This window comes from Lissotriton vulgaris, chromosome 5 (assembly GCF_964263255.1).
Source record: "Lissotriton vulgaris chromosome 5, aLisVul1.2, whole genome shotgun sequence".
Taxonomy (NCBI): Eukaryota; Metazoa; Chordata; class Amphibia; order Caudata; family Salamandridae; genus Lissotriton; species Lissotriton vulgaris.
Window position 1 is genome coordinate 1,008,672,249 of NC_141693.1, and position 22,339 is coordinate 1,008,694,587.

Below are 22,339 nucleotides of genomic sequence, written 5' to 3' on the forward strand. Positions count from 1 at the left end.
ATAAATGTTTGATACCATGTGGCCCAAGGACATGAGCTGAAGTAGTTTGCTGCATAGTGTGGGTGCGTGTGGTAAGATGGCTCTGGCAGAGACAAGGGCTTTGAGACGCAGAAACTTATAGAAGTCAAGTGGTTGGAGATCAAACCGTGTCTGTAAGGAGGTAAAAGCTAGAGGAGAAGGTCCATCGTAAATATCCTCTAGTAAGTTCAGCCCTTTCTTAGACCACTCCTCCCAATAGAGGTATTTGCCTTCATCTTTAAAGGCCGGGTTAAACCAGAACGAGGTTAGGGTGGGCCTGGAGAATTTGGTTTTGACTTTGCAATGTCTCTCTAGGCTAAGGAGTGCCCGTTTAGTGTTAAGAAAGATATATTTGGAGTGAGGAAATACCGTGACCTCCATGGACATAATGGCAGAGAGCGGAAGGTTATTAATAATAGCCTTCTCGACTTGGGTCCAAATAGGAGTGTAGTCTTGATGTGCTGGGAACCAGTTCGCCCCTTGCTTACAAAGGTAGGCCGTCTGATAGCATCTGAAATTTGGAAGTCCAATCCCCCCCTTGTCTTTTGGGAGCTGGAGTTTCCGCAAAGAGATTCTCTGTTTCTTTCCCTGCCACAAAAAGGTATTAAAAAGCTTATATGTTTCGTAGAGGAAATCATCAGAGAGTAGCATAGGAAGCATTTTATCAAATAGTTGATATGGGGCGTAATCATCATTTTTAGAGTTTCCACTCTGCCCCAACAAGACAGAAATTTTGGAGACCTGCCATCCAGAAGGGAGGAAATCTTTTTATGGAGGGAAAGCTCATTTAGTTTAGTCCTTCTCAAATTCAATACCTAGATATTTGAAACTCTTTGTCTGCCAGCATAAGCCCGAGTCCTCTAACACGCTCTTGTCACCTATATTATTAAGTAATTTAACCTCCGTCTTGTCCTTATTAAGTTTATAGCCTGATGCTTCTGCAAATTCTGCAATAGAGGACATCAATAGAGAATAGCCAGTTCCGCGTTCTACGAAACCACCAAAACCTCGTCCGCATAAGCCGAAATTTTCACTGTGAGATCTTCGAAGCAGATACCCTTAATTAGCTCGTTAGTCCGAAGTGAGTAAATGAATGGTTCAATTGCCAAGAGAAAAAGGGAGGGAGAAAGGGGGCAGCCCTGTCTTGTCCCTTGTTTCAATTCGAACGGATCCGACAGACAACCACCTGCTCTCATCCTCGCCAACGGGTTAGAGTATAAGGCCATCACCATACGAATGTAGTCAGACCCCAGATTGAATTTCCCTAAAGTGGCTTCTAAGTAAGACCAGTCGACCTTGTCGAAGGCCTTCTCGGCGCCTGTCACAGCCACCGTAGGGGAGGTAGTGAGCTTCGCTTTTTCTAAAATGTGTGCTTATGTTTGTGTGTTATCGCTGGATAATCTGTTTTTGAGGAACACTGCCTGTGACGGGTGTACAAGCTGGGGTAAAAACTTTTGAATTCACTTGGCCAGAATCATGGCGTAGACCTTACAATCGAGATTGATTAAAGATATCAGTCGAGGCGCTGAATCCATCGGGCCCGGCGCCTTCCCAGTTTTTAGAGATATTATGGCTTGGGAAATGTCATCAGAGGATATGGGCCTATTGAGCTCAACCTGGTCTTCTGTCGAGAGAGAAGGGAGCTTACAGTTATCTAAATATGTCTTTAGTTTAGAACCATCGATTTTTAGGTTTTTGCTATATAAGTCACTATAGAAGTTCTTAAAGATGTCGGTAATTCTAGAAGGATCCGAGTGCGGAGTTCCTAATTTATCAATTATGCTTTTGATGGCCGTCTGTTGTAGCTTGAATTTTAAGTAAGAGGCAAGGCTCCTACCCACCTTATTAGCATGACGGAGCTTGAAGTTCTTGTGGTGTTGGAGCCACACCCCTGCCCTCTCACTGACTATTTTATTGTAGTCGTATTTTTTGTTCATCAAGTCGTTTAGGACCAGAGGATCTTTAAAATCTATATGCCGTTTTTCCAGCCCTGAGATTTCCTCCTCCAAGCGCTGTAAAGTGATATTGGCATCCTTATTCATTGCTGCACGGATTTTGATTAATACCCCCCCTCACAGTTGTTTTAAGTGCTTCCCACCTTGTCAGATCTGTTGTGTCCCCCTTTTTATTGTGAGTAAGATATTCATTAATGGCCGATTCCATAGTCGGTCGATGTGCCTCCTTTTTCAAAACCGCGTCGTTGAATCTCCAAAGAGAGGATCTCTTAACCACATTGTGCAGCGCCAGAGTCATCGTGATGCATGAATGATCAGAAATTATCCGCGTTTCAATGGAAGTGTCTTCAATGTCGGGAAGGGAATGGCCAGAAGCGAGTAAATAGTCTATGCGTGAATATGAATCGTGAGGTGGGGAGTAAAAGGATAGTCTCTACCTGACGGGTTCAACAGCTTCCATGAGTCAATTAAATTGAAGCGGGAGCAAAGATTGAGGAGTGCTTTGTGTAAGTTGTTTGGACGGAAGGAGCAGCGGGAGTCCCTATCTAAAAGAGGATTCATGGGGAGATTAAGGTCACTCCCAAAGATATGTGTTGCAGTATCTGGTATCGTGTCAACATGGGAACAGAGTTCCCTCCAAAACCCCGGGTCGTCCTTATTGGGGGCATAGACGTTAGTCACATAAAATTCTTTGTCCTTTGACCATTCCGTGGAGACCCATCTACCTTTTGTGTCGGCTGTGCTGTGTAGGACATCAATATTAGCTCTCTTCGAAATTAAAGTGAGAACCCTGTTCTTTTTACCTACAGCATCAGATTCAATTGCCTCACTATACCATTTATTTTTCATAGAGTTAAATTGGGGTGAATCGATTTTAGTCTCCTGTAATAGTACAATGTCACCCTTTAGTTTGTGTAGATAATCTAACATTTTCCTTTTTTTTGATTGGGTGATTGATACCCTTCACATTGAGCGACACTATCTTAATGGACTGTTTATTTAGGGCCATTGGAAGGGAGGGAATAGTATGTTATTCTATTCAAAGTGCAGAGTGTAAAGGCCATCATGCGTTTCTCAAAGGCAAGGCCAAAATACCAGAAAGTGTGCAGGCTAGTAAAAATGAGTACGTAATGAACACTGTCAAGGACACTGAGATGTAGAGAGTTGCTGCATAGGTACCTAGGAAGAAGAAGAGTCGGAACAAAAACACAGAAGAAATAATAAATAGTAGTAAAACCGAGAACCCCCTACCCACCGACAACCCCAAACCGCCCTCCCCACCCCAAAAGTACACTAAGCACATGACGACCAAGGAGAAGCAGCCGCACCAGGTCACCTCTCCCGTGGCATTATATGATATCTTTGCGTGCTTCATATTAGAAGTAAAGCATGGTATATGAACAAACATCATAAACAACAAGAACATGTCTTGGGTACATCATTCCAAGTGATTATACGTGACTAGCGAATTGATCACCATTGTGTCACCTGAGAAAGTAAAGCAATCGGTATAACAGTACAACGGTATAACACACCCGATTTCCAGTCCCGTAGGCGCGTGTAAGTCAATTTGTAGGGATTGCCCCAGATTAACCAAAGGAACCTTATAGCTATCCTAGGACATCAAATGGCCACTATGAAAGCACCATGGCCACTATGAAAGCAAATGACCATTATAAAAGCAAACCCATAACATTACAACATGTGCACCAGCTACACCAGAACAGAGTAAGTGAATCAAAAGTAATACACGCTGCCGTGTGGATCAATTTGATGAATAATGTACAGCTGTGTTGCATACCCCACACCGAAGACCAGACCACCCCCTTAATGAATAGACATATGAAGGACAAGGGGAAACAGGTCAGGTACCAAGTCTCTCGTTCACATACAGTGTAGGTAGCATCACATCATCTTAGACATTTAAGAAGGAAAAATAGCGTCCTACCTCACCGCCAACCAGTCCTGTAACCTGAGGCGATGAGGATGATCTAAGACAATGAGGATGATCTGGTGCCGTATTTTGTTGACAAGATAGCGGCAGTAATCCGACGAACTATGTGCCAGCACCATGAGCAGTCGGCGCAGCCGTGTCCATAGATGTTTCTTCAGAACCATCCAAGAACTTCTTCAGATGCGATGGATCAGTAAATATTTGCGGCATCCCTTGGATCGTCACCCGGAAACGTGCAGGTCCTACGAAGCCATATTGGTTATTGAGTGACTGAAGACGCGGGCGGAGGGCTACAAAGCTCTTCCTCAAGGTGACGGTTTCTTTGTAATAGTCCTGGGAGATGTACACCTTGTTGGTCTTCCATAGTATGTGGTTATACTTGGGTATGAACGACAAAATTTGCTCCATGTGTTGATATCTGAGAGGTTTACAGACGATCGGTCTGGGGCCCCTTTGACCAGGCAAGACTCGGGCCGGGACCCTGTGGGCTCTGTTGAATTCCAATGGAACAGCAAAGGAAAGATTGGTGGCCTGCGGGAACCAAGATTCCAGGAAAGGTATACACGATCCATCTTTATCCTCCGCTCCTTCCAGAATACCAAAAATTCGCAAATTCCCTCTGCGATTTCTGTCCTCCAACACAGAGATGCGTTGTGACATGGATGTGGTAGATATTGAGAGTTCCTTAAGGGACATAGTTACCTTCACCTCCGAGTCTTCGAGTTGGCTGATCCTACATTCAGTTTCTGAGAGCCTGACATTAGTATCTTTGTCTTGTCGCACCACAGTAATCTCTTCTCAAGTAGATTTTGTGATTTCGTGGACTTCAGCAAGTTTGAGAAGAATTGTGTCCAGCGTCTCATTAATATCACGTGAACCCTTGGTTGGTGAGACTGGATTCGGCGGTTCAGCTTTCAGCCGTTTCAGATTCTTGGCCTCCTTTTCTCCCATGTTAGAATTGGATGGTTGGTGGTCTCCGTTGTTCAGAGGCCTGCACTGATTGTACGATCTGCAGAATAACTGTAAACCTGGAGGAGTAGAAGGGCACAGAGTAAGGCCCACCGAGCTGTGGTTGACCAAGCCGAACGTGGTTAGAGTGAGTCAGATCACAGCGTAGTGGGGTAAGAGTGACCTTGGTGACCACAGATGGAGTTCAGGCAGTCCATCCAATTACCAGAGTGACTAAAATCCGGTGTTGGGCAGTTTTCAGCTCCAGGAATAGACAATTTCAGGCATTTTCAGGCACTTACAATGGGGACGTCTCAGGCGTCTGCCATTTTAGGGTCAGGCATGAACAAAAGGCTGGAACAGACGTCAATATCTGTGTTATCCCAAGAATATTGCACAGCACGAGCCCCAAAAATAGCGCAGCACTAGAGGTAGCCCTGAACAATAGACTCCATGGTGTGATGTTGGTAGGGGTTCACAAGCGCTGTGGATCTTGCACATGGCAGACAAGCATCCATGAGGCAAAGCGGGGGTAGAAAGCCTTTCAACTTAATTAACTTTGAAGAAGGCAGGGATCCGTTTGCCCGTTCGCATCAGTGATCACCAGGCCACCCGGGGCAACAAGTGTAGAGTCGGGCCGGTAATGAATCGGGCGGCAGCCATTTTCTATTTGCTATGCGCCATACCTTAACCCTAAATGGCGATCAACCATAATGCAGTCCACGTCAAAACTGCAGTCGTCTGGAAAGCATGTCTCAGCAGTCAGGCGGACCAATGTGGCAAGCGTCTGGAGCGTCGGTGGTCGAGCGGATCTCATAGCGTAGGGTAGGTGTGGAGGCCGACGTTTAGCGGGCCGGGCAGAGAACCGCAAGAGCATCCATGCCGTTGGGACGACCACTCACATAACGGTGGCCAGGCAGGCTTCCAGGTTCCAAAGCTGCACCGCTAGTACCTTGAGTAGTTCCGCTGCCTCACTTCCTCATCAGAGCGGGTGAGTGATAGCCGGAACACACAGCTTCCAAAAGAAAATTCGGCGCCACGGGAGGAGAAGAGGGTTCAGGCAGCCATCTTCTCCGGCGTCCAAGCCACGCCCCCATAAGATCCCTTCTTAAGGAGGAATTGCTGAATGATCACTCTGACCTTAACTTAAAAGCTAGAATACAGAGAATACACAGAGATAATTTCTGAAGCAACCCAAATAGAAAAAAGTCCAAGGAAATCTTGATTAATGCTTTAACTTCCACTACCTTGGGGCTACCTCTTAAATCAAAAACTGTTACAAGCAAAACGTTCATCTACATTATAATTTCAGGTATACGCAAGGCATCAGAACAGCGTCGGTGGGAGCTTGGAAGAACTCCATAAACGGGGGGCCAAAGTACATTTAAGATTTCCAGCCATACTCTGGATCATGTGGAGAAACCAAATGTATAATCTACGAAAAACAAAAGATGTGGATGATCTAATCAACACTATTGAAAAAGCCGATTGATGCATGGTAGTCTTAAGTTGGGAACTGGTGGTGGGGAGATGGAGGGAGAGAAAGGCAAGCTTTTAAGATTTGATGCAACAATACCTAATCTAATGCCTGGAACTCTAAAGTCACACAGAATAGCCCTGTAAAGAATGGGAGCGTTCCCTGGGGGTGGGAAGCATTAGTGTAAAAACAAAGAAATGGTCTCCTGTTCACATTTTATAGCAAAAACGTTCACAAAATATCTAGCACGGAGGTACTTAATAAGTTTTTATATACAGGAAAATGTGTATGGATAAAGGTTGTTTCATCCTAGACTGTACTTTCCACTATGGTGATGGTACACAATGCTTGCTGCTTATGTGCCTTTTTGAGAGATTGCCCAAGGGATTCCATTACACAGGTGTGACTCTGTTGCATTTTACCACAGCACACCATAGACTAACACGGAGGAACCTTTGAGATGTATGCTCATGTAGAGGGTCTCTCGGAAAGTAGAGGCCACAACCTCCTTAGTTTTTACATCCCGCCCAGATGTCCTTAGTTCGCATTAGTGACGTTATTCTGGACCTTCCTCCATGTCTTACCATCATCAGAGGTGACTTTAATGATGTGATGGAGCTCCGTCTCAATACAACGGGGGTGAGGTCATCACAACCCCATACTTCTTCTCTGGTGGACTGGGCCACATCCCTGGCCCTCTTCAATGCCTAGAGAACATGGCATCCGGGACTCACTGAATATACTCCCCTCTCCATGGAGATATATTCTCCAACCAGAATGTACAGACCACATATCAGTACCCCAGGGCATCACCAATCTCACTCCGGTTATACTACATGCAGTATGCAGCTGGCCATAAGCCTTTCTGGCGCTTCAATGCTTGGTGGACGAGCAATGTACCACCCACATCTCTCAAGAGGGTCACTCCTAATTCAACCTTAATACCAACTCAGTCGACTCCAAAGGCAATGTGTGGATGGCTGGCAGGACTACACGTGTCAGGGCCAATGCCTTTCTCCATGGACTAGGCTGCATCCGCCTACAGCATGTCTCGGACCTGGAGGCGGAGGTCATATTCTTTGAGCGCCGATATAGACTCTCTGGGGATACTCATTCTTTGCATCACTTAGAGACCTGTAGAACGTCTCTCCATCAGCTGTGCCTGAATGAGGCCAAACAGTGGTGGATGGCCTCCACCAGACGGGTCTAGGAATGGGGATACAAATCCGGGAAGCTCCTATATTGGCTGGGAAGACATGATTTTACCTCTAGACTAGTTCCTATGGTCCGTACCTCTTCGGGACTGCATCTTACTCCTCATTTGCTTACTATGACTCTCTATATGACCTACTTCTCTGCCCGAGTGTGAAAACACTCACTTATTAATAGCCAATCTTCTGCTGGCCACTCTGACAGGAGCGGACCTGTCAACTCTTGAACAAGCTTAGCCCATGTACTGCCCCAAGGAAAGAACCTGTAAGCCAGGGCTTTAAGTGGGATGGAAAAACTGAGGGGTCTCCCTAAGAGGCGTGGTCGATGTAATTAAGGGCCTGGCTTAAAAACACATAGGCTAAAAATCTGAGCTCGGCATAGTGTGCCGCCCGACTGGTATTTTGCTGCTTCTGTCACTGCACCCAGATATATAATACAACAAGTAACGTTACACCTACAATAAACCAGGACTATTGACTTTGTCAATGGTTGTTAGTTGCATAAGCTTATAAGCAACAATTATGGCTTCGTTGTATATATTATTGAAAATGCTTCAGGTGTGAAATTATGAGAATGTGAAAGAACTATAACGAATCTCTTTCACCTTACATCAAAGGCAGGTACTGCTGCAGAGTTAAGATGTTTTTTTCCATCCTGAGGATGAGGGTAAAAATGGAAAGCACGATAGGGACCCGTCTCAGCACCTGCTTTTTAGAATTGCTGGTACTGGGCACCTGCAGGACCCGGCCCACTTAAAGCCTTGCTTTATGCACTTTAAATAATAGTTAGTCTTGCGTGCATCAGTAATTTAATTACAGTACTCTTTGTCCTGCATACTTAACTAGTATAACCGTAAACATAACTGTCAATTCATTAATATTTGTAATAAAAGTCTCCTTGAAAAAGTTGTTTCTAAGAGACATCATTTTCTTTCAGCCAATTGGAAATAGATCCACCTTAACGTCTTTGGTTGCTGACTGTCAGTACTTGCACAGACGGACCCAAGGCAATAACACCAGAATAAATGCCAGAAAAAGGTCCAAGTTGTATATCAATTTCTGCAGCTTAATGTTCGGTTTAAATTGAAACATTGTCATGAATACAATTTTGAAAGTAATTTATAATAAGTATGTCACCAACAAGGGGTCTAGTTGCCTGAAAGAATTGTTCTTTTGCCATAAAATCCCAGTGGTGACTATGTGAAAGATGGGGCCTCTCATTAGCCGGCTCTCAAGTGCACCAAAAATGTCCCCAGTGAAAGCAGAAATGCATGATGGTAGTTTAACAGGGCAGACACGTCTCCTATCCGTTTCTAATACGTTTTTGCAAATCCAAGCGTATTGTGTTCCAGGTCCTAAACCAGCTGTTTTTCGGTCTTTATTTTTGTGATTTATTTATTTAAAAAAAGTTGATCTCTTCACCCCAGCAAAACGTGTGTTTCTTTATTCCAGCTTGGAAGATGGCAGTTACCCAGTCTGCAGTCTGAAGAGTGACAGCGATGTAGGAGACGACGAGGCGCCACCCAGCAGAGATGAAAAGTCTGGCGGAACACAGTGGAGGCCATCAACCCAACGAGCCACAAGGAATAAACGAGTGAGCACTGGACACGACCCCTCGGTCTATCTTCACCAGATACGACATTAAGACACTAAACAGGAAGGGGTAGAAGGTAGCTCCCAGAATACCTTCGGCCTCCTTTCCAGGTCGCAGACCATCGTGCCAAGTACCGTTCCAGGTGAAGGTCACTGTGAGCAAGGACTGTAGTGGATTCTATACTTGACATATAGGCATCAGAACACCAGGTAGTACTGGAAAGCAATATTTCTGACACTCCACAGCCCACCCGAGCATGTCTATTGGAGCGATGTATTGCACAAAAGAGAGGGAGCGGCATTTATCTGCAGCGAGCAGTGGGTCCTACATCTTTGTTTTTCATTCTAGATTCTAGCTACACCAAAGAAAGCATGGACTTCAGTGCAAAAAGCATAGGGATGGTTAGGGGGGTTTCGCACAAATATATCTTCGCTCCATCTCTGTTCTTAAACACTAAAAAATTGATGTATTTTTTTCTTTAGTGCACATACGGACAATCATTATAATGCTGCTGCTTTTTGAGTGAAATAATTTGCAATTTATTTACAGCGAATAGTGCCTAAACAGGTTTTCGGAGGCTAAGCTTGCAGGGTGTGTTATTGTGGCCAATTCGCCACCACAGATAGGCTGACAAAAGGCATCTTAATCATTTCCTCTACCTTACCAGTAACAGTAACTTCATTTGATTGCACACTAGAAGTGGAAGGCCACTTCCTATTTATTATGAAAACAGCATGTTTGTTATTAAAAACATTCATTGAAACGATTGATGACTCCTTGTTTGGAATATAAATGGTCTTAGAGACTTTTTTCTTAAAATATTTACTTGCTAGGGATTTTAAGAAGGGCAGCAGACAACTTAATGGAACTGGATTTATTTATTTATAAAGTTTTATAGAGCAAAGTATGATTCAATGAATGAATAATAAATCAATGTTTCATTAAATTACTATCACCCACTAAGGGCATCCTGGCACTAGCACTGCAAACTACCCAGCCTGAATGGATTAAGTAATGAACAGCCCAGCCTTCTGTTTGATTCTGAAGCGATATTACATCTGCTGGTTTATTCCAAAGATTTGGTGCTAGACAGCTGTGTTGCTCTAAATATGTGGGGTGTGGCAGCAACTTTGCTGTGAGAGGAGCGTAGGTACCTCGTTGATTCACAGATCCTGCATTCTGAACGAGTTGTAGATGCGGGGGCAGGATTAGATATAAAGAATTGCTGTAATCAAGGCGGGAGGTGTTAAGGGTCTAGATGAAACGTACGGCATAGGTATGACTTTCCTAAGGGATCGGAGAAGACCAAAGCAGGTGGCAGGGACTTGTGGTTGGAGGTAATATCAAACCAGATGCCAGGTTTTTAGTAGAATGGGAAGGTTGGAGACGTTATCCCAGGTCCTTGGGCCACCATTCCTAAGCCCAAGGAATAGAGTTGTTGCACAAAAGCAGAATCTCGTTTTGTTTTCACTGTTTAGCTTGAGACAATTAGAAGCCACCCAGTTGGTACGTTGAATGTGCTGGAACGTTTTTTAAATGAATATGCTGATATAAGTGTCCTATACATAGAATAGAACCTAAGACCTAAAGGAATGCATTAGTTTAGCCAGAGGATAAGCACAGACATTGAAGACAGTGTGATTTAAGAAGGCCCCTTGCGGTACCCTTTACTTAAGATTGGAAGGGCAGAGGACATGAGATTGATAGAGAGAGATTGAGTCTGGCAATTTATGAAGAAGGCAAGCCACAAGGGTGCCGTTTGACAGACACCAAGATCCAGTAGGTGCCTGAGTAGGATATTACACAGTGTCAAATACTGCATTGAGAATTAACACAATCAAGGCAACCAATCTGCTGGGATCCAGACATCAACGAAGGTTGTCAGGGAGTGCCAATAGCATGGATTTGGTGCTGTGGGCAGGTCTAAAAACCTGGCAGAGTAATCGAGAAGGAGATTATCTTGAGATATTCGAATAGCCGGGCATTGATGTGTTTTTCAAGAATTGCTGCTGGAAGAGGCATAAGAGAGTGATGGGACAATAGCTGGTAGGGAGTTTTGGGTGTAGAGATTTTTTTTTCGAGTGTGTGATCATATTAATGCGAAAGTGGGTGAGTCTAGATAAATATTAGCATGGGCTATTAAATGTGTTTCGAGAAGGGGGGGTCCTAAGGAGCAAATATAGAGAGGACAGGGGTCCCAATGAGAGTCAAATTTGGTGGAAATGACCAGATGCTTAACTTCGTGCAACAAAACAAGGGAGAATTTCGATAAAGCAGAGCATGAGGTAGAATAGGTTTTACTATCCAGATCCAATTGCGGAAAGTCAGAGTGAAGGAAATCCTTGTAGATGCTTTTAATATTCTCTGTAACGAAAGTTAGAACAAAGTTCTTGAGTGTGTGTAATCTTGGGTCTGGAGGCACTAGGTTTGACACACTAGTTAACAACCGAGAAAATGTATTTGGATGATTTAGCAAGTTCCTCAGTTTTAGAAGCCAGATAAGAGGCATGGGTGGCATAGATAGAACTGTGGGTTTTTTTCAGCGCTGGTTTATAAATAGATTGTAGATGGATCATGAGATGTTCTTCAGACACACTCTCAGGACATAGAGGGCCAGACTTTTCAAAAAGTCCACGCGACTCAGTGCAGCACCCAGAGGCTGCGCTGCTTGACAAGGACGGAGCAGGAGAGCACCATATGTACAGAGATATCGTTCTCTCCTCCCCTCTTCCCAGAGCCAGCGCTGATTTCAGCTGCTGAATGCCACGCATGCACCTTAGCGCTATAGTGCTAGGGTGTGTGCGCGAGTCTAGCATAGGCTTTGTACAAGAAGGGTACCCTTCCAGTACAAAATTCAATGTCTTGACAAGTTTAAAAGCTTTCTCCACTTTGTATGTGTGCTGCACAGTGCAGCACGCATGCAAAGTCAGAAAATAGGAGAAATAAAAGCATATCTACTCCTTTGAAGTGGCGTTAACTTTTGGTGCTAAACCCAGTCTACTATTGTTTGTGGATAGAGTTTTGTGTCAAAAGGCATGGGTGGTTGCATGGGCATGCCCATGTACCACACATGTAACTCCCCCTTGGCACCAAGTAATGCAAAGCAGTGCTTTGTGCCCCTTTTAGGGTACTTTCCCGCTGGAAAGTAAATTTAAAAAAACATTTTGTGCTGGTTAGCGTCACTTTCATGTCACTAACCCAGCGCAAAATGATTGAAAGTGTACCCCAGTGTGGTTTTTTTGAGGGGCCCAAGTTCCTTGGTAAACTAAGGTGCAGATGACAAGGGTTTAAACGAATGCAAAGTGTTAAGAGGTATAGCTTTGTTGAGGGAGCAGGAAATTGAAGAATTAAATTGTTCTGTATACTCTGAAGGATGACTATGAGGCATGAAAGTAGAAGTAGCTAAACCCTTAATACAATCAGAGGCGAGGAGCTTGTACCAAGATTTTTTAGCAGATGAGTGGGGTAGAGATGGAACAGATCAGGACAGGATAGAGTTAGAGAATGGGCATGTAATCGCATAATGGTCCAGAATTGTGGCAATAGAAAGGGCAGAAATGTTAGCATAAAAAGGTCATGGGCTCGCCCTGCTCTGTGGGTAGGTTCCTTACCTGTTTGCTTGGGGCAGAGGGCTGCCAAGGTTTCCAAGAGGATGGTGGAATCACAACAGAATAAGTCATCCAAGTCTTTAATTCAGGTCACCAAAGACTGTGAGGTAAGCGTAGTTGAGAAGGTGGGGTAAAATGGCGTTAGTTAACGATTACAAAGATTTGCCAAGGAACCAAGAGGGTGATGTGAAAGCATTTTCAAGACCGACCGATAGTTGAAGTGTTCCAGCAAAAATAGAAGGCTTTCAGTACCTTCTAGGAAGAGTCAATGCTGTGACAGGGATAGTGAGAACTATAAATAATAGCTACACCGCCTCCTGGTTTGGTTGTCCTATTGCAGCACCTGATAGAGTAACCATCTGCTATGGTTTCAAAACTGTTGGGTCCAGAGGCCGCTGTAAGCCATGTTTCAGCTAGAAATACGGCATCCGGTTTGAGATTGTGGATAAAGGGCCATAAATCAAGATTGCGTTTGAGTCGAAATCTATTGCTAATTAATAAGGGCAAAAGGTGGGTGTCCTGATGACGACTTGTAGTGTGAGTAGGAGATGGATAGTCACAGATGGGTGTTTTAAAGCTAAAGCTTGAAGATCCCATTAGAGAACTAACCCCAATATACTGACAAGGATGAGGATTTCTTGTTACAAGCAGGCAAAGAGTAGGAGGAACAAGTCGGGCAGGTAGTTGTCAGGAGAGACCATCTCTGGTTCGAGGGGCACGGGTCCTGGCACTTGGTGCACCCGGACCGCAGACAGTCTTCCTTTATGTGCACCCACTCAGGGCGCTATTTAGTAGATGCTCCGAAGATAGGGAAGGTGGCGTCTCGTTAAAGGGAGCAGTCCCATATGTCCTCTACCACCCACAGTTTCAGGCGAAAGTCAAGCACAAAAACGCAACAAACAGATAAAATAATGGAAAAAAAGACAACATTAAAATAAAAGGTGCCAGGTGAACTCCAAGAGAAATTACAAGGAAAGTAAATGCGACAAGAAATAAAAGCAAGCTGAAATAAAAACCAGTACGATATGGTCAGGTAACCTTTAGCCTGGGGGCTACAGCACACATGGAAAAGAAAAAGGCAGAGCATAGAGTTTTTAACAGATCTACAGGTCCATGTAATCACGCAGCGCTGACTGATGATTGGCACCATGCCCTTGTTATGACTATTTTTAGAATGCTCCTGATTACAATCCAGTCTTCCAAGGTGACTATTTTCCAACTAACTCCACTACGCTGAACCTTCTGCCACATTCTCACAAACATGCTAAGATTTGCCTCCTCCAACGTTGGATTTTTCATGTGTTAAAACGTTTTTGCATATCTGTCACCATTTAGGAATTTTCAGTAAATTTTACATAGTAGTATTAAAGGATTGCTATTTTTTTTTTTGTAAGACCTTTATTGTATCTCAATGCAAGATTACAGCTCCTGGCCTACAACCCGAGAATGGGGCCGGCCGCAAATGTAATCGAGATCCATGCCTTAGTAAGCATGTATAAGCACAGCAGCAATAATCAGCAGCATGTCATTATAACCAGGCAATAAATCAATCTGAAGTCTTGCAATTTCAATATATAGTTACAAGCAGTCTTATTTTTGGTATACATTATTAACAGTTGAACATGTTAACACCCCCCACCCCAACGACCCCGGAATCCAATCAGGTCAGCGTTCGATAGTGCAAAATATCGGAGGATAGTGAAGGTAATCAGGACTTCGCATTCATCACGGCAGCAGTGTGGACAGTGGTCCATTCATGCCCACATACACAAGGCACATGCAATTGAAGAAAACGCAGCACAAAATCAAGAGGGTAAGGGCAAGCGGCCCCAGATGACAATTATATCTTAACTATTCCCGAAAGGGAAGAGTAGCAAAAACGGATTCAAACCATAGCATGACAGTCACAATAATCCACTCAAGCGCTGCACGCACGCATTAAGTCGCACATCAGTCATCATCAAGTTTAGACAGCATGTATGCAGTGTAAGGGCCCCAAATGTCACGTGGGCGCGAAGCGGCAGGTAGTTCCTCATAATAACACGCCAGTTGATCACGGCAATACGCCATGTCTTGCAACCAGAGTTTGACATCAGGTGCCCGTCTCCCACGCCAGCAAGAAGCCACCTTGCGTTTAGCGATCTGCAGCGCCAATACCACCAACTTTCTCACTCCGGCTGGCACATCAGAGCCTATTCCCAATAAACATAGGCGCGGGTCTTTAGCAATCTCTATTGCTGTCATTTCGGATAACGCTTCAGTCACACCCGTCCAGAAGGCAGATACTCGTGCGCATCCCCACGCCAGATGGAAAAAATCTGCGCCATCCATGCCACATCGTGCACAAACAGATGATTCACGAAGACCGTACCTGGCCAATTGTGCTGGTGTATAATACCATTGCTGTAAAAATTTATAATGAATGAGTCGAAAATTCCCATTCGCTGCAAATTTACCGGTCATAGAACAGCACTCATACCATTCATCATCAGTTAAGGGTTCAGTCAAACACGCATCCCATCATGCCTTTGCAGCTTCATCCCCACCTCCCTCATCCTCCTGCGACGCGCGGTACAATCGTGAGATCAATTTCACCCTATCAGTTGTCGTATATATTATCTGCAAGGCACTTAACACAGGTGGTTCCGCCGGGAAAGTAGGATATACGGTTCGTATCGCGGCACGCAATCTAACATAGATAAAGGTGGCCATGGTTGAATTCGGCACCTGCTCCAGGAGATCCGGCAAGGGGATAAACCGAGTATTCGGAAAAATATCTCCCATAGTGTGTACCCCGGCACCCTGCAGCAATTGCAATGCTCCCACTTCACTCAAAACCAAGATAGCCGCGTGATATAACAGCGGCATTTTGGGCGCGTATAGTGGTAGTCTGTTAGAGCGCTTGCCCAATTCCCCCCATGCCTTAGAAGTGCATTGTACCGTGTCAACTTCGCCTTTCTCGTACACCGAATATGAGTTTACTATCATCGCTTTTAGGGGTAGTGGCAATACCGCGCTGGCCTCGAGCGCCACATGCGGAGTGTATGGCGGTGCCGAGAGCCAATAAGTAGCGAAATGAGCCTGCACACATAGATAGTACAATTTCATATCTGGGACGGCAAAACCACCCAATTCATTTGGCTTCGTCAGTGTGTCCCATTTCACGCGCGGTTTCTTCCCTCCCCAGGCCAACGTGAGTAACAACGACTGAAGCTGTGTAAAAAAATTAGATGTAAGAGCAATAGGTATATTAACGAAGTAGTACAGAAATTTAGGCAGGACTACCATTTTAATCAAGGAGACCCGGTCAGCAAACGAGAGTGGCAGTCGTATCCATCGGGTCACCTGATCTTCCAATTTTGATATAGCCACTCCGTAGTTAGCTCAAATCATCTCTTGGGAGTCTCTGTGTACCCAGATCCCCAGGTATCGAACAGGTTCTGTGGCCCAGGCCAGGGGAAATTCCAATGCAAACTAATGAGTGATATCTGTGAGGGGCAACAGTATGGATTTGTCCCAATTAATGGAGAGGCCAGAAAAGTGCTCAAATCGAATAAACTCTCATAGGACTCCTTCCAGATTTTGGGCAGGCTCCCTTACATACAGAACCATGTTGTCAGCATACATGGATACCGCCAGGGACCTGAGAGGGAATCGTAATGCCGTGTGCGCATGTCTCTGTCTCAGTATACAGGCTAGAGGTTCCAATATGATGGCAAACAGTAAGGGTGAGAGGGGGCAGCCTTGCCTAGTCCCCCTCTGCACTGAAAATGGTGCCGACACGTGACCGTTCACCCATGCAATTGGGTTTGTATAGAGCAGGGTGAGTAAGGATGTAAAGAAGGGCACTCCCATGCGGTGCAGCACTGTTATCATATATCGCCAGGCAACGGAAGCGAATGCTTTAGCAGCATCCAATAGCACCGCCACCGCAGCGAGGTCTGGCTTAAGGAGGTGCAACACTGCAAACAGAGTCCTCAAATTGTGGGTTGTAGAGCGAGAGGGAATGAAACCAGATTGGTCTGGTAGCACCATAACAGGCAATATCAAGCGCAGTCGCATTGCCAACACCTTAGCAATCATTTTAACGTCCGTATTGATCAGAGACAGCGGTCTATACGACTCACATTGATTTTGTGGTTTGCCTGGCTTCGGTAAGGCTACCAGTAGAGCCTCCTTCATCGTGGCAGGCAACTGTCCCTGCTCGAAGGCCTCTTCAAGAACCATTGCCAAATGTGGCAGTAATAGGTCGACGTACTCCTTATAAAATTCAGATGGTAGTCCATCAGTACCTGCCGCTTTACCATTTGGCAGAGCCGCGATAGCTTTGCGGAACTCCCCCTCTGTGATGTGATGCATTAAAAATTCTTCCTGACCTTTCGTTAGCCAGACCAATGCCACATCCTCCAGGTATTTCTCCGTTTCCTCCTCCCCAGCCGTCTCCTTATGCGCATACATTTGTTCATAATATCGTACAAAACAATCTAAGACACCCTCCGCACTCATCCCAGTGACATCACCGTCCATGATTCTTGCACCCCACAGTGCCTAGCCCATGGTTCCTTGATTCTGTCTGCCAATCCACGCCCTGGACGCCCTCCCTCACCATAATACTTTGCCTTAGTGCGTTTGGACAGAAACTTCACCTCTTGGTCTGCCAGATCATTAAATTCAGAAACCTTTAGTCGTATGTCAGCCAAAAGAGATTCAGCCTGGTGCAGCTCATGTTGTCGTTCTAGAGACAAGAGTTCGCGCTCTAACTTGGCCATGGAATCCCTCAGTGATTTGAGCACACTAGACTGCATACCAATACATGCTCCCATCACAGTCACTTTGAAGGACTCCCATACAGTTCCCATATCATTTACAGAGCCAACATTCCTAACAAAGAAGTCCTCAATGACCGTCCTAAGCTCCTCTCGGAGGACCAGGTCCGATAACATACCAGGTGGCAGACGCCATGAGAAGGGTGCTGGTGTATGAGATGGTAGCAATATCTCCATCAGCACAGGGGCATGATCAGATAGAGTACGAGGGAGATGGGACACTTTCACCACCCATCCACTGACATCTCTGGTCACCAACCAATAATCCAAGCGCGACCAAGTATCATGTGCCGATGTGTAACAAGTACCCTCACGCACTCCAGGGTGTCCAAGCCTCCACACATCCACCAATCCAAGTCCGTTCAAACCATCTCGCACCGCAGCGGCTGCCTTCTTAGCTGTGTAAGGATGATCATCCTTCCTATCCAATGTATTGTCTAACGCCACATTCAAATCCCCCCCACACACAATTGCAGAGGGTGGTAGAGCATACACTTTGTTCCATAAGGTGACCTAAAACTCAGGATCATCAACCTTTGGACCATATATATTGACCATTGTGACTAGTGTACCGCATAGCTTGCCATGCAATATAATATATCAACCCTCTTTGTCAATGTCTTCATTTATCGGAACACATGGCAGATTTTTCTTAATCAATATCATGAACCCCCCAAGCATACGAGGAATAATTGGACGCCAGCCTAAAACCCGCCCATTGTTTAGCAACTGTTTCTGCCGCCCGTCCCCTAAGGTGTGTCTCCTGAAGGAAGACCACTTGTACACCATGCCTGTTCAAATACGCCAAAACCTGTCTCGTCTTTTGTGGTTTGTTCAATCCCCTCACATTCCATGTAATCCAATTAATCTTGCCCCCCCTATCCATCTGGCTCTGCATCATTCAAGACCTTAATCACAACTGCTGTGCCCACCACCCAGTACCAGTTGGTAAACCTAGAGTAACAAATCAAGCAAGTAAGTGCCGTTTTCACCTTAGAGTTCAGATAGTATTTCAGCCAACCTGCTCTTCTCCCATCCTCTATGCCTCCTGATGCCCTACTTGGACCATCAATAACAGCGACCCAGACTTGGATTCTCTGAAACCCCCCCGACCTCCCACCACCCACTTCAGCTCCCCCAACCTGCCAAAGCCATTCCCGAACTCCCAACTCCCAACCCAGCGCCAAACACATTATGGGGTACTCCCATATGTGGGGCCCTAGAGGCGTTCAACTCCCGTAAGTGGTAACAAACGGTAGGTGACCAAGCCGTTTATATGAACTGCCCATCCTTACCACCATAGGTCCATGTCCCTATATTGCAGCAGTTCTTAGCCCCATAAATCTAGGGACTTCTCATCAGATAGTCGTTAATAAGCGACACTATGCCTCCCTGCATATAGACCTGCATATAAACATGCGGTGACCTGAGCATGTAAGCAACCAAGAGTTGCTGCCCCTCCCGGAGCCTCACCCCGGAGCACAAAGATAACACCCTGGCTACGTCTGTGTGCCCCAGCAACTATCAGCATAAATAATGCATAAATCATTTAGCGATTTGAAATGTCCGGGATCGCTATCGAGATCTGTACAGCTCCCCAAGCTATCAACCCATTAACTGTATTGTTTGACCCCTATTGAGGGTTGTAACGTAGTGAAGAGCCACAGCGTCTCTGCATAGATGAACGAAGAGTTTGAAACAAGCATATACGTATATAGTGTCACAGTGTCTCCGTACCAACATAACTGTACAATGGTGAAACAGTAGTTACTAGCAGATATCCCCTTAAAAGTGTGTGTCACTTCCACACCCTATCCTTTCCATGTAGGTAAGTCGTTAGGGAGCAAACTGTTCAGCCCAAACAATGTAAACTCAAGCAGTACAGAATCCCTGCTAATATGAATATAACGGATATTCTCATCTTTGAAGGTTTTTCAATTTCACTGTATCTCCTCCCATCATTATAAAAGTCAGATAATGGTCTGTACCAGCAATGGGGGTGTTCCAGTGACCCGCCACAGCTCCCCATTTAATATGAGCAAGGAAGCCTGAAAAAACCAAGTAATTCCAGAGAACTAGGCAGCTTCGTCATGTGATCCTTCATCCCCTTTTTGCGCCACAGTGGAGTCCCGCTTTCGTTTCTTCTGCTTTTTAGCATACTCCATAGCCGCCTTCGGTGATGTGAATATCCTATTATCCGACGGGGCCCCGATCCGCAGTCGAGCTGGGTATAGCATGGCATATGGTATGTCTTCCGCTCTGAGGAGTTGTTTCACCACGTTGAATTCTTTTCACGCCGTTTGCACTGCCATTGTGAAATCGGGAAAAAACTCCAGTTTGCTGCCTTGATATTCTATGGTGCCCTTCTCTCGCGCAAGACGCAGAATCATATCTCTGTCCTTATAATTGAGTATGCGGGCAATGACGGGGCGGGGAGGTGTACCAGGTGGGGGCCGTTTTGCCAAAGAGCGATGTGCTTGTTCAACTATGAATACACGAGACAGCCGCTCAGCCCCAAATAGGTCAATAAACAATTGTTCCTTAAAGTCTTCCATTTTGCCAACATTCGTGGATTCCGGCAGTCCCGTGACGCAGATGTTATTGCGCCGGGACCGCCCTTCCAACTCCTCATTTTTAGCCTGGATAACCGCCAGCACCCACTCCATGTCGAACACTTTAGTAGTCACTGTGGCGAGGCCATCCTCGGTGGCCGAGACTCTCTGTTCCACCTCGCCCTTTCTCTCGTTTTGCCTATCAAACTGCGTGGCCATATGATCAAGTCTAAGGTTTACCGCCTCCATCGTGCCCTCAATGGATTGCAATGTCCTCTGCATGGCAAGGAGCGTGGTCTCTAAATTCGGCGTCCCCCCCGATGCTCCAGCCGTTTCTGTGTCTGGAGGAGGCTGTGAGGACGACAACATAGTCCTCCTCGTGTCAAAATTCAGTTTTGACTGGTTCCTCTCTGGCCTGCCCATGTTGCCTCCGGCCTTGTAGAGCTTCAGCCCATGCAGCGGTGGCGTAGGTGGAAAAGAATTGCAAATGGCGGATAGCAATCAGGGAACACCCCGAGCTAACACTTGTTTTGGCGGCAGAAAGCTATAGTTTGTGGTGGTTCGGTGCTTCACAGCAATAGTTCTGTAGGCACCAAACGCGCTGTATCGCCAGAGAGCAACAGCGAGCAGAGCACAGTGCCAAGTTCCTCCGCAGTACGCTTGCCTCCCCGCCTCCGTCAGTGATCAGATGTAAAGCCCCTTGAGGCTTCTGGGTGCAGCCAAGTCTACATGCCACCATTACTCTGTCTCTACCCGCCTGCCGTCCCGGTTTGCAACCCGCCCAGCCAGCCACAGATCGCGCGGAGCGGCCCAGTTCGGCCCAGTACTGCCTCCGCAGCCCCGGCCTTTCCTATGCCGCCACCCCACTCCCCGCTACCAGCGTAGGCGGGCGCCAACTCCGGTTACAGCCAGGTGCCGCTGCCTCAAATCGCCAAGCCGCCGGGCGCCTCCAGGATTTCTTTAGGTTACAGTCCAGCACGATCCACTGTGCCTCGACTGTATGTGTTGTGGATTACGCTCCTCACAGGGTCACTTCGCCATCGCCAGGCTCGTCAGGCACTCACAGCTCCCATAGCCTCGGTAATCGCAGGATGGCCCCGGACGCCACGAGGCGGAGTCCGCAACAGGAAAATCACGCTCCGGATTTCTCCTCCAAAGGGCCTCATGCGCCAGTAACCGCTCCAGTTAGTGCCGAATGCAGTCAGGCACATGTCGCCATCAAATTATTGTGTGGCAAAGGCAGGATGTATAGGATAATTAAAGGGTTTTAGCTTGGTCTGGCGGAGCCTCACATAAGTGCGGCCATCTTGCCATGCGCCCTCTAGCGCCCCAAAGGATTGCTATTTAATACAGTTGCCCGAAGGCACCAATGAGTTGGATGGCCCTTAAGCGGAAGAAACCCTTCAGAAGAATGGAAACGTGATTTGGGATAAGCATAATTGGATTGTAAGAGAACCCAATCCCATTTGATGATGACTAATTTAGGAGCTGGAAGCACGACTCAACGAGGAAGAAGTGTGTCGCCGTCGCTACTGCTGCCGTCGCATCGTGAATGTCAGCGCTGTAGCTGTCGTATTGCACGTATCGAGAGAAGCGTCTCGCAACGAAGAGGAAGCGTGTCGCTGCTGCTGCCGTCGCAACTCCGCAGGAGGGTGTCACCGCTAGAACTGTCGTATTTCACCTCATCAAGAGATGTGTCTAGCAACGAGGAAGAAGCGTGTCGCCATCGCTGCTGCTGCCGTCGCATCGTGGATGTCGCCGCTGTAGCTGTCGTATTGCACCGCATCAAGAAAAGCGCCTCTCATCCATGGAGAAGCGCGTCGCCATCGGCGCTTCTGCCGTCGCATCTCGGATGTCGCTGCTGTAGTTTTCGCATTGTGCGGGAGCCTTTCGGAACGTCGTAGAAGAGTGACAAAGCCGACGCTGTTGCCGTCGCATCACTGAACAAGGGTGTCGCCGCTGCAGCCGACGTATCCAACCGAGACTTCTCGCATCCTCGGAGAAGCGTGCCGCATCTGGAAGATGTTCACGTCTTTATTTCTTTGCACAGGAACTTTGCCGCATTTCCATATCTGCAACATTACTTGTTGTGGAAGTGAAACACATCATAAGGTACGTTGACGTAAAGTGTCGCATCTTAAAAACTGAACTGAACTAAGCTAAAACTACAATCTTAAGTATAGTATTGTGGATTTT

At 46.2% G+C, this 22,339-nt stretch overlaps 1 protein-coding gene across 1 annotated transcript in view; it reads left to right on the forward strand.

Annotated features, from left to right (window-relative positions):
* AVPI1 (arginine vasopressin induced 1) overlaps nucleotides 1-9,923 on the forward strand; it is a 33,907-nt gene extending 23,984 nt beyond the window's left edge. The window contains exon 3 of the mRNA XM_086922619.1: nucleotides 9,016-9,923. Within this exon, the coding sequence (XP_086778745.1) occupies nucleotides 9,016-9,208 (193 nt within the window). The 3' untranslated portion in view covers nucleotides 9,209-9,923. The remainder of the gene's footprint in view (nucleotides 1-9,015) is intronic.
* The last annotated feature ends 12,416 nt before the right edge of the window (nucleotides 9,924-22,339 follow it).